General features: G+C 37.6%; 1 protein-coding gene across 1 annotated transcript in view; it reads left to right on the top strand.

Annotated features, from left to right (window-relative positions):
- Nucleotides 1–11,034, top strand: part of kctd15b (potassium channel tetramerization domain containing 15b) — a gene marked incomplete at its 5' end in the record, with an annotated part of 86,714 nt that extends 75,680 nt beyond the window's left edge. The window contains 1 exon segment of the mRNA XM_079824832.1: nucleotides 7,149–11,034. Within this exon segment, the coding sequence (XP_079680958.1) occupies nucleotides 7,149–7,307 (159 nt within the window). The 3' untranslated portion in view covers nucleotides 7,308–11,034.
- Between the last annotated feature and the right edge of the window lie 2,208 nt (nucleotides 11,035–13,242).

Genomic DNA, 13,242 nt, shown 5'->3' with positions numbered 1-13,242 from the left:
CGTTTTATGTGTAAAATCATAAGGAGTACCATCAGCGTTTTATGCTTAAAATCATAAGGGGTACCATCAGCGTTTTATATGTAAAAACCATAAGGGGTACCATCAGCGTTTTATGCGTAAAATCATAAGGGGTACCATCAGCGTTTTATGCGTAAAATCATAAGGGGTACCATCAGCGTTTTATATGTAAAAACCATAAGGGGTACCATCAGCGTTTTATGTGTAGAATCATAAGGTGTACCATCAACGTTTTATGTGTAGAATCATAAGGGGTACCATCAGCGTTTTTATATGTAAAATCATAAGGGGTACCATCAGCGTTTTATGCGTAAAATCATAAGGGGTACCATCAGCGTTTTATGTGTAGAATCATAAGGGGTACCATAAACATTTTATGTGTAGAATCATAAGGGGTACCATCAGCGTTTTTATATGTAAAACCATAAGGGGTACCATCAGCGTTTTATGCGTAAAATCATAAGGGGTACCATCAGCGTTTTATGTGTAGAATCATAAGGGGTACCATCAGCATTTTATGTGTAGAATCATAAGGGGTACCATCAGCGTTTTATGTGTAGAATCATAAGGGGTACCATCAGCGTTTTATGTGTAGAATCATAAGGGGTACCATCAGCGTTTTATATGTAAAAACCATAAGGGGTACCATCAGCGTTTTATGCGTAAAATCATAAGGGGTACCATCAGCGTTTTTTGTGTAAAATCATAAGGGGTACCATCAACGTTTTATTTGTAAAATCATAAGGGGTACCATCAGCGTTTTATGCGTAAAATCATAAGGGGTACCATCAGCGTTTTATATGTAATAACCATAAGGGGTACCATCAGCGTTTTATGCGTAAAATCATAAGGGGTACCATCAGCGTTTTATATGTAAAAACCATAAGGGGTACCATCAGCGTTTTATGCGTAAAATCATAAGGGGTACCATCAGCGTTTTATGTGTAAAATCATAAGGGGTACCATCAGCGTTTTATATGTAAAAACCATAAGGGGTACCATCAGCGTTTTATGCGTAAAATCATAAGGGGTACCATCAGCGTTTTATTTGTAAAATCATAAGGGGTACCATCAACGTTTTATTTGTAAAATCATAAGGGGTACCATCAGCGTTTTATGCGTAAAATCATAAGGGGTACCATCAGCGTTTTATGTGTAGAATCATAAGGGGTACCATCAACGTTTTATTTGTAAAATCATAAGGGGTACCATCAGCGTTTTATTTGTAAAATCATAAGGGGTACCATCAGCGTTTTATTTGTAAAATCATAAGGGATACCATCAACGTTTTATGCGTAAAATCATAAGGGGTACCATCAGCTTTTTTTTGCGTAAAATCTTAAGGGGTACCATCAACGTTTTATGCGTAGAATCATAAGGGGTACCATCAGCGTTTTATGCGTAGAATCATAAGGGGTACCATCAGCGTTTTATTTATAAAATTATAAGGGGAACCATCAGCGTTTTATGTGTAAAATCATAAGGAGTACCATCAGCGTTTTATGCGTAAAATCATAAGGGGTACCATCAGCGTTTTATGCGTAGAATCATAAGGGGTACCATCAGCGTTTTATTTGTAAAATCATATGGGGTACCATCAGCGTTTTATGCGTAGAATCATAAGGGGTACCATCAGCGTTTTATGTGTAAAATCATAAGGAGTACCATCAGCGTTTTATGCGTAAAATCATAAGGGGTACCATCAGCGTTTTATGTGTAAAATCATAAGGGGTACCATCAGCGTTTTATATGTAAAAACCATAAGGGGTACCATCAGCGTTTTATGCGTAAAATCATAAGGGGTACCATCAGCGTTTTATTTGTAAAATCATAAGGGGTACCATCAACGTTTTATTTGTAAAATCATAAGGGGTACCATCAGCGTTTTATGCGTAAAATCATAAGGGGTACCATCAGCGTTTTATGTGTAGAATCATAAGGGGTACCATCAACGTTTTATTTGTAAAATCATAAGGGGTACCATCAACGTTTTATTTGTAAAATCATAAGGGGTACCATCAGCGTTTTATGTGTAGAATCATAAGGGGTACCATCAGCGTTTTATGCGTAAAATCATAAGGGGTACCATCAGCGTTTTATGTGTAAAATCATAAGGGGTACCATCAGCGTTTTATATGTAAAAACCATAAGGGGTACCATCAGCGTTTTATGCGTAAAATCATAAGGGGTACCATCAGCGTTTTATTTGTAAAATCATAAGGGGTACCATCAACGTTTTATTTGTAAAATCATAAGGGGTACCATCAGCGTTTTATGCGTAAAATCATAAGGGGTACCATCAGCGTTTTATGTGTAGAATCATAAGGGGTACCATCAACGTTTTATTTGTAAAATCATAAGGGGTACCATCAGCGTTTTATTTGTAAAATCATAAGGGGTACCATCAGCGTTTTATTTGTAAAATCATAAGGGATACCATCAACGTTTTATGCGTAAAATCATAAGGGGTACCATCAGCTTTTTTTTGCGTAAAATCTTAAGGGGTACCATCAACGTTTTATGCGTAGAATCATAAGGGGTACCATCAGCGTTTTATGCGTAGAATCATAAGGGGTACCATCAGCGTTTTATTTATAAAATTATAAGGGGAACCATCAGCGTTTTATGTGTAAAATCATAAGGAGTACCATCAGCGTTTTATGCGTAAAATCATAAGGGGTACCATCAGCGTTTTATGCGTAGAATCATAAGGGGTACCATCAGCGTTTTATTTGTAAAATCATATGGGGTACCATCAGCGTTTTATGCGTAGAATCATAAGGGGTACCATCAGCGTTTTATGTGTAAAATCATAAGGAGTACCATCAGCGTTTTATGCGTAAAATCATAAGGAGTACCATCAGCGTTTTATGCGTAGAATCATAAGGGGTACCATCAGCGTTTTATGTGTAAAATCATAAGGGGTACCATCAGCGTTTTATGTGTAGAATCATAAGGGGTACCATCAGCGTTTTATGCGTAGAATCATAAGGGGTACCATCAGCGTTTTATGTGTAAAATCATAAGGGGTACCATCAGCGTTTTATGTGTAAAATCATAAGGGGTACCATCAGCGTTTTATGTGTAAAATCATAAGGAGTACCATCAGCGTTTTATGTGTAAAATCATAAGGAGTAACATCAGCGTTTTATGCATAAAATCATAAGGAGTACCATCAGCGTTTTATGTGTAAAATCATAAGGAGTACCATCAGCGTTTTACGTGTAAAATCATAAGGGGTACCATCAATGTTTTATATGTAAAAACCATAAAGGGTACCATCAGCGTTTTATGCGTAAAATCATAAGGGGTACCATCAACGTTTTATGTGTAAAACCATAAGGGGTACCATCAGCGTTTTATGTGTAAAACCATAAGGGGTTCCATCAGCGTTTTATGCGTAAAATCATAAGGGGTACCATCAGCGTTTTATGTTTAAAATCATAAGGGGTACCATCAGCGTTTTATATGTAAAAACCATAAGGGGTACCATCAGCGTTTTATGCGTAAAACCATAAGGGGTACCATCAGCGTTTTATGTGTAAAACCATAAGGGGTACCATCAGCATTTTATGTGTAGAATCATAAGGGGTACCATCAGCGTTTTATGTGTAGAATCATAAGGGGTACCATCAGCGTTTTATGTGTAGAATCATAAGGGGTACCATCAGCGTTTTATATGTAAAAACCATAAGGGGTACCATCAGCGTTTTAATGCGTAAAATCATAAGGGGTACCATCAGCGTTTTATATGTAAAAACCATAAGGGGTACCATCAGCGTTTTATGCGTAAAATCATAAGGGGTACCATCAGCGTTTAATGTGTAAAAACCATAAGGGGTACCATCAGCGTTTTATGTGTAAAATCATAAGGGGTACCATCAGCGTTTTATATGTAAAAACCATAAGGGGTACCATCAGCGTTTTATGCGTAAAATCATAAGGGGTACCATCAGCGTTTTATGTGTAAAATCATAAGGGGTACCAACAGCGTTTTATATTTAAAAACCATAAGGGGTACCATCAGCGTTTTATGCGTAAAATCATAAGGAGTACCATCAGCGTTTTATTTGTAAAATCATAAGGAGTACCATCAGCGTTTTATTTGTAAAATCATAAGGGGTACCATCAACGTTTTATTTGTAAAATCATAAGGAGTACCATCAGCGTTTTATTTGTAAAATCATAAGGGGTACCATCAGCGTTTTATTTGTAAAATCATAAGGGGTACCATCAACGTTTTATTTGTAAAATCATAAGGGGTACCATCAGCGTTTTATGCGTAAAATTATAAGGGGAACCATCAGCGTTTTATGTGTAAAATCATAAGGAGTACCATCAGCGTTTTATGCGTAAAATCATAAGGGGTACCATCAGCGTTTTATGCGTAGAATCATAAGGGGTACCATCAGCGTTTTATTTGTAAAATCATAAGGGGTACCATCAGCGTTTTATGCGTAGAATCATAAGGGGTACCATCAGCGTTTTATGTGTAAAATCATAAGGGGTACCATCAGCGTTTTATGTGTAGAATCATAAGGGGTACCATCAGCGTTTTATGTGTAAAATCATAAGGGGTACCATCAGCGTTTTATGTGTAAAATCATAAGGAGTACCATCAGCGTTTTATGTGTAAAATCATAAGGAGTACCATCAGCGTTTTATGCATAAAATCATAAGGAGTACCATCAGCGTTTTATGTGTAAAATCATAAGGGGTACCATCAGCGTTTTATGTGTAGAATCATAAGGAGTACCATCAGCGTTTTACGTGTAAAATCATAAGGGGTACCATCAGCGTTTTATGTGTAGAATCATAAGGAGTACCATCAGCGTTTTATGTGTAAAATCATAAGGGGTACCATCAGCGTTTTATGTGTAAAATCATAAGGGGTACCATCAGCGTTTTATGTGTAAAATCATAAGGGGTACCATCAGCGTTTTATGTGTAGAATCATAAGGGGTACCATCAGCGTTTTATGTGTAAAATCATAAGGGGTACCATCAGCGTTTTATGCATAAAATCATAAGGAGTACCATCAGCGTTTTATGTGTAAAATCATAAGGGGTACCATCAGCGTTTTATGTGTAGAATCATAAGGAGTACCATCAGCGTTTTACGTGTAAAATCATAAGGGGTACCATCAGCGTTTTATGTGTAGAATCATAAGGAGTACCATCAGCGTTTTACGTGTAAAATCATAAGGGGTACCATCAGCGTTTTATGTGTAGAATCATAAGGAGTACCATCAGCGTTTTACGTGTAAAATCATAAGGGGTACCATCAGCGTTTTATGTGTAGAATCATAAGGAGTACCATCAGCGTTTTACGTGTAAAATCATAAGGGGTACCATCAGCGTTTTATGTGTAAAATCATAAGGAGTACCATCAGCGTTTTATGTGTAAAATCATAAGGAGTACCATCAGCGTTTTACGTGTAAAATCATAAGGGGTACCATCAGCGTTTTATGTGTAAAATCATAAGGAGTACCATCAGCGTTTTACGTGTAAAATCATAAGGGGTACCATCAGCGTTTTATGTGTAGAATCATAAGGAGTACCATCAGCGTTTTATGTGTAAAATCATAAGGAGTACCATCAGCGTTTTACGTGTAAAATCATAAGGGGTACCATCAGCGTTTTATGTGTAAAATCATAAGGAGTACCATCAGCGTTTTATGTGTAAAATCATAAGGGGTACCATCAGCGTTTTATGTGTAAAATCATAAGGGGTACCATCAGCGTTTTATGTGTAAAATCATAAGGAGTACCATCAGCGTTTTATGTGTAAAATCATAAGGAGTACCATCAGCGTTTTACGTGTAAAATCATAAGGGGTACCATCAGCGTTTTATGTGTAAAATCATAAGGGGTACCATCAGCGTTTTACGTGTAAAATCATAAGGAGTACCATTAGCGTTTTATGTGTAGAATCATAAGGGGTACCATCAGCGTTTTATGTGTAAAATCATAAGGAGTACCATCAGCGTTTTATGTGTAGAATCATAAGGAGTACCATCAGCGTTTTATGTGTAAAATCATAAGGGGTACCATCAGCGTTTTATGTGTAAAACCGTAAGGGTGCGTGTGAGTGTGTTTGAGTGTGTGTGTGACTGTTTGAGTGTTTTTGAGTGAGTGAGTGAGTATTTGAGTATTTGAGTATTTGAGTGAGTGTGTGTGTGAGTTTTTGTGAGTGAGTGTTTGAGTTAGTATTTACGTGTGTGTTTGAGTGTTTTAGTGTGTGTGTGTGTGTATTTGAGTGTGTGAGAGAGAGAGAGAGAGAGAGAGAGAGAGAGAGAGAGAGAGAGAGAGAGAGAGAGAGAGAGAGAGAGAGAGAGAGAGAGAGAGAGAGAGAGAGAGAGAGAGAGAGAGAGAGAGAGAGAGAGAGAGTGTGTGTGTGTGTGTCTCACCTGTCCTCACCTCGTCAGAATCGGTCAGAAAGACAAACGTCTGTCCTCGATTGTCTTTGCCAGGAGTCACACACACGCGTGACGCTCCTGTGAGAGATTCCCGTTTCCCGTCGTGTCATTAATGCCATCACGAACCTGATGTGTGTTAACACGAGCAGCTAATGTGTGTGATTTACACTGAACGGAGGCTGGTGTGAAGCAGCAGGATCAGATGATGAATGCTAAAAATATGTTTGCATAAAACAACCCAATTGCTGGGTTAGTCCATTTTCAACCCAGCATTTTCTAGAGTGTACAAAGCCTTTTGTAACGTGTTTCTAAATATATACAACACCTTCAGACAAACAAACACAGAATGTTTTTTATTTATTTTATTATTATTTCATACAGTATGATCAAACTCGAACCCGGTTATCTGTGAGCCAACAGCTCAAACACACTACCATTACAAATTGTGATTATTTATGAAAGAAATTAATACTTTTATTCATATGAGAATGATTTGTGAAGGATCATGTGACACTGAAGACATGATAAATTCAGCTTTGATCACAGGATATAAATGACATTTTATTATACATTCACATAGAAAACGTTTATATTGTCTTGTAATAATATTTCACAATTTTGACTGTATTTTTGATCAGATAAATGCAGCCTTGCTGAGCAGAAGAGACTAATTCTCATGGACTCATGTTTGTTTCGGTGCTTGTGTTTCAGGTGTTGGAGCGTCTCTTCCAGAAGGGCTTCAGTGTGGCTGCGTCCTGTGGTGGTGGCGTGGACTCATCCCAGTTCAGCGAGTACGTCCTGTGCCGCGAGGATAGGCGGAGTCAGTCCATGAGCACGCCCATCAGGATAAAGCAGGAGCCGCTGGACTAGAGACTCACGCTCTGGCCCTCGGCCCCTCGACACACAGACGTTCATATGGGGAATGTAACGCACACACACACAAACCGCACCAAGAAAGCCCAAAGAACTATTTCCTGTTCCGCCCAACCCACCAATCGGAGGACGTCCTCACGCATATGGAATGCAGGCCACGCCCCTGTGCCGGTGCAGTGCTTACAAACGCCAAATCCATCGTCAGGGGCCCGGGGCCGATTTCCGGCTCCCCGCGGATTGTTTTTCATTTCAACCTTGTTGTTTATAAAGTTGGACTTTTTCACTCCTTATAGCGCCATGTTGTATGCGGTTAGCAGTACTAGGATGGAGTTTTGTGTTTATTTCTTTTGTTACATGAAGGATGATGGGAGTGGTGTTTGAGAGACTTTCCTGGCAGCGCTCGCAGAAAAACTATTACGCCCTCGGGCTGCGTGGCGAAGGCAGTCTGGGGTTTAATGCGTTCAGGCTTCTTTGTTTGAAGGAGCTGCGAGCGAACGTGGGTATTTCTAAAGCCCGCAGTGAGAAATAGGTAACGAGCCAGGACATTAAGCATATCGTTAAACATTTGAAATTTTTATAAGCTTGAATCAAAAGAGTCACGAGCAAAATGCCAGGATCCCGAGGCCAGACATCGGAAGGTGAAGACATATGATTGTGTCTAGAGGAAATCCATAGTGTTCATGCGTTTGCACTTAAATGCATCTCAGATGCCGGCCGTGTGTTTCGGACTCGAGCTGACAGAATGAGGCTTTTCAAACCATCTTTGTGAACGAATAATCATTCATATATCAGGTTTGCGATTGTTTGTCCGTTTGTAATGTTGTCAGAGGCTGGATTGTGCGAGTCCAGTTTACACTGGACAGTGAACTAACAGACTAAACACTTCACACACACACATTGAGACACTTAACTCCCGGTCTGTCTGAAAAGATATCGTATTTGCAAATATAATCAATAACCAATTCTTTGAAGCCAGCTTGTAATGGATTTAACCCTTCTATTGTCCAGCCAGATATATACATATATGACAATTAGTAGTGGCTAAAAGTGATGTCCGCCTAGGAAAATTGACATCTTCACCCTTTATTTAAATATTATATCTACAGTAAAACATGTTTTAAAGATGTAAGCATATTGCATATAGTTGTGCTTGGAGTTGATTGTTTTATTTGTGATGATAACGCTTTGAAACATGTGCCGACATAATTTTTGGCCCATGCGAAAACAAGAGAGAACCGACGAAATATTAATAACTCATGTTGTAGTCGATGTGTGCTTTTTCCTGTGAGCTTTTTTGCTTTTCTATGCATTTTTTGCATGTAAAATAAAACATGTAGCTGTAGTTTTGTCAGATAAACATCTCAACCAAGTTTAGCGTTTTGTTTTTTCTTCATATTTAACATGTTTAAAAAATATTTTCCTCATATTTTGACTGGTTCATCGAACTTGTAGACTCATTAAAAATAAAATATCCCATCCGGACATCACTTTTGCCCTCTATATGTGACCCTGGAGCACAACACTCGCGGGTATATCTGTGGCAATAGACAAAAATACAGTACATCGTATGGGTCAAAATGATCAATATTTCTTATATGCCAAAAATCATTAGGATATTAAGGTCATGTTCCATGAAGTTATTGTGCAAATTTCCTACCGTAAATATATATTAGTATTAGTAATATGCAAGGCTAAGGACTTCATTTGGACAACTTTAAAGGAGATTTTCTCAATATTTAGATTTTTTTGCATCCTCAGATTCCAGATTTTCAAATATTTGCCAAATATTGTCCTGTCATAACAAACCATTCATCATCTGAAAGCTGAATAAATCAGCTTTTTAATTGATGTATAAATCTAAATTTGTAAAATTTGACCCTTATGACTGGTTTTGTGGTCCATATATACTGATAACTTACTGACCCCAAACTTTTAAACAATAGTGTTCATATACAGTGAATATTGAATACATAATAAAATATTTACCCAGTGTATTTAGTTACTGTCAGAGAAGGTTAAGATATATATATATATATAAACAGTGAACCGATAATCTATTCAATTCAAAATGATTTTTGAAGCATCATAAAAAGGACACTTTTCTCAAGGCAATAGGAGGGTTATGTCATTTTTTTTCAACCACATGTATACAAAGTTGTGGCAGTTTTTGTATACATTTTTTAATGCGTTTTTTTTTGTTTTATGGGGCATCTCTGTTGCGGAGTCTGGCCTCGAGCTCCCAGCCGATGGTCCGCTGTTAGTGAACACGTGCGGCTCTAGTGCACACACTAGTGTTGTAGTCAAGACCACCTAATCCCAGATCAAGACCAGTGTGTGTTGAGAACAACACCAGACAAGGCACTGAACTCATGGGGCGGCTCGCAGCTCTTGATTATTACGCAGGAACGAGAGTATAGTTCTAGCCATATCGGCCAAGAAAATCACAACTTTTCATTTTCCGGCGGTCTTAGTACACGATGTAACTACAGAAGAGTCAAGTTTTAAATAGGAAAAATATCGAAAGTCTTTGGTCATTATTGAGTGAGATGCTAACGGTCTAATCAGATTCAATGATCTATGCTAAGCTATGCTAAAAGTGCACACCCGGAGATCGGCTGAATGGACGGTAAAACTCAACTGTTTAACTCTAGGGGAGTCGGAAAATGAGCCTATTTTTATTTTTTTTAAAGTGTTGTGTTCCTTTAAAACCGGTCTTGAGTACGACAACACTAGCAGACACAGGTCATCGTCTTCATCATCTTCATCATTACAGCACTGATCTGGGTGGAGGTCACTTCCCTTCCTCTGATCATCCCGATCAAAGCCCAACAGAAGAACAAACTCGTCCTGTCTGTGTGTGTGTGTGTGTGTGTGTGTGTGTGTGTGTGTGTGTGTGTGTGTGTGTGTGTGTGTGTGTGTGTGTGTGTGTGTGTGTGTGTGTGTGTGTGTGTGTGTGTGTGTGTGTGTGTGTGTGTGTGTGTGTGACTCACACATGCCGTTTCTTCTCGCCCCCAAACGTCTTGATCAAAAACAAACAAGCTCATTCTGATCGGTCCGTCCAAAGTCTCGTTTAAACTCGAGATTGATGCATTTTGCAGTCTGAATGTGTTCATCAAGACACACACACTCGACCCGGCTGTGTTCTGACCCAGATCTGGTCCAGTTCTGTCACAAAGGGAATGGCCAACCAGCGCTTTCATGTGAGCGCAATCCCAGCATGCATTCCCAAACACACAGAGCGCTCAGATCATGTGGATTCAAAAGAGGGAATCCCAGTGCGGATAAAACAATGTGTGTAGTCGATGATCAAAGTTTGCTTACCAGAAGGTTTGTGTGAAGTTGAAGCATCTTTCCGTCGGACTCCTTCACGTGTTGTCGTAATGCGTTTGGGACACGAGGCGCTTCATCAGGCATAAGCGCTGGGACTATGTACAGTTATCATTTGAATATTTCTCTTTGTAAACAGACCCCGAAACAACAACACACCGACACTGCTTTAATACTAGAGGACTGATGGATTAAACATGAGCAAAGCAATATGACCTGTACATACAAATGACAAAAGAAAATCCTCAACATTTCAAAATGTCTACCAAGGTGAAAATTGTCATTATTTAATGTGTTAATAATTAGACTGTGGTATTAAAGGGCATGTGTTTATCTACAGTGTCTTCTTTTTTTTTATTTACTTGCATATTTGCTATAATAAAAAAGGCGTAATATTCACCTGACAGTTGTTTGTGCTTTTCATCTATAAATCGGCAACTCTGGAATATTCATAAATGACTGATAAACGTGATTATTGGCGATCTGTAGGGGTCTGGTGTTTCAAACTCTGAGCTCGGATTCTCTCTGCTGTCCGTGACCCGATCAGAACTGACCTGAGGCCAGTTTTTGGGTCACGACCTGCCAGTTGAGAATTATTACCTAACATAGTCGCTAAAAATATTTGTTGTTTCAACTTAAAATAAGTGTTCATGCTGCCTTAAAATTGTAAGTTTAGTCAACTTGAACTGTGAAGTTGTAATAAGTGATCTTGGATATTTGAGTTGACTAAATGTACAAATTTAAGGCAGCATGAACACTTATTATTTTAAATTGAAAACATTTCCAAAAAACATTTTTAAAGAAAAATAAACAAATAAATAAAAAAAAATATATATATTTAAATACCATATGCCTTTTTTTTGTTTGTTTGTTTACAGTATATATATATATATATATAGGCCAGAAAAACTTAGAAAAGCGCAAAACATTTATATATATATATATATTAAATTGTATATAAAAATTTAAGAGACCAATTTTTTCCAGAGCTGTATATATATATATATATATATAAATGTTTTGCAAGGAAAATTGACAACCCTTCATTCAAATATTAAATATATTATAGAAAATGTGTTAAATATATTGTAACATTAGTATATTGCATCGCAGTTTGTAATAGCATTTTTGCAGTTGTTTTGTTTGTGATAAAAATGCAATGAAATATGGCAAACTGTGCAACATAATTTTTGTCCAGGCTGTCATACAAAGAAATTATGAACATGCAAAAACGAGAACCAACAGAATATTAATAAAGTCAATATGAGATTTTTCCTGTGAGCTTTTTTCGTTGTTCTATGCATTTATAAAAAAAATTGCACAGTAAAATAAAACGTTTGCCTTTTTTTGCCAAATAATATTGTCAGATAAACAAAATTTTAGTATTTTGTTCTTCCCTCAAATTTAAAATTTCTAAAATATTTTTTTCATATTTTGATGGTTTAAGCGAATTTACAGGTTCATTAAAAATAAATACTTTGACACTACTGTACATAAAGAGTTTTAAAATCATAATTATACATATAATAACATTTCTAGATATAAAATGCATTTAAATTAGCATCATAAAAGCTATGAAATGCTAAACGGCGCATTTTGAAGTTTAGTAAACAGCTTATTTATTCCTTTACAAAATAGGTACAAATACAGAAGTATGTTCACACAAACAGAAATATTTCAGGATATGTACAGAATTTACCAAAAATAAGATAGTTCTAATAAACACAAGGTCTTGTAAACAATATATACAAATTATCCATAGATCAAAACATTAAATTCCAGCTGTGCACATAATACAATATGAAGAGAGATCTAATAATATTTTGGCTACAAAGCGAAAAGTCATAGAAAGAGCCTCCAGCAGAAATCAGAAGATTAATAAAGTAATGCATTTGTGCTTGTTTCACATCGGACTGTCGGGGAATGAACCGGATTGCCTGAAAACTGGCAAACACGGACGCTAAAATATAAATAGGTACAAAACGGCGTTTCCCTTTTAGAGCTGGACGTCGGAAACACTGAAGACGTAAAAACCACCGAAAGTAAAACCTCTGCACACAGAGCAACGGGATTCATGGTGCATAGAAGAGCGAGAGGGTCCGGAATGAGGAAAGGTCACAGAACTTGACCTCTCCTGACATCATGTACGGCGAACCCTCACCAAACAAATTTGCTTACAGGTCGGTCCGGACGGGACTCCAATTCTTCATCATAATAATATCTGACTGACGTCAAGAACTGAAAATAGCGATCAGGTACACAAACAGGAAAAGGCATGTCTTGTTTTCCAGTGCAAATAAACATTCTTGAATCAAGATATTAAAGGAGCACTTCCCCGCTGGAAAGATGAACGTGTATTTAAACTGGGTCATTTATGTAGTAGAAATGTGAAATTATTTCTAGACCGAGAAAAGACGGAAAATGTATTTTTGGCTCATATGGATGAAAGACAACAACTCCCAGAATGCACTTACTGAGGCCACTCCCAAGCCAAAATGATGATATTTGCGTCATCAGAGGCTTTTTTCCAGACATAAAATACATAAATCTCTCGTCTGAGGGGGGGGAAGCATGCACTCTAAAAAATGCTGGGTTAAAAATAACC

Source organism: Gobio gobio (assembly GCF_949357685.1).
Source record: "Gobio gobio genome assembly, chromosome: 9".
In the NCBI taxonomy this organism is placed as follows: domain Eukaryota; kingdom Metazoa; phylum Chordata; class Actinopteri; order Cypriniformes; family Gobionidae; genus Gobio; species Gobio gobio.
Note: the sequence above shows the minus strand (reverse complement) of the source record. Positions and strands in the feature narration are given on the sequence as shown.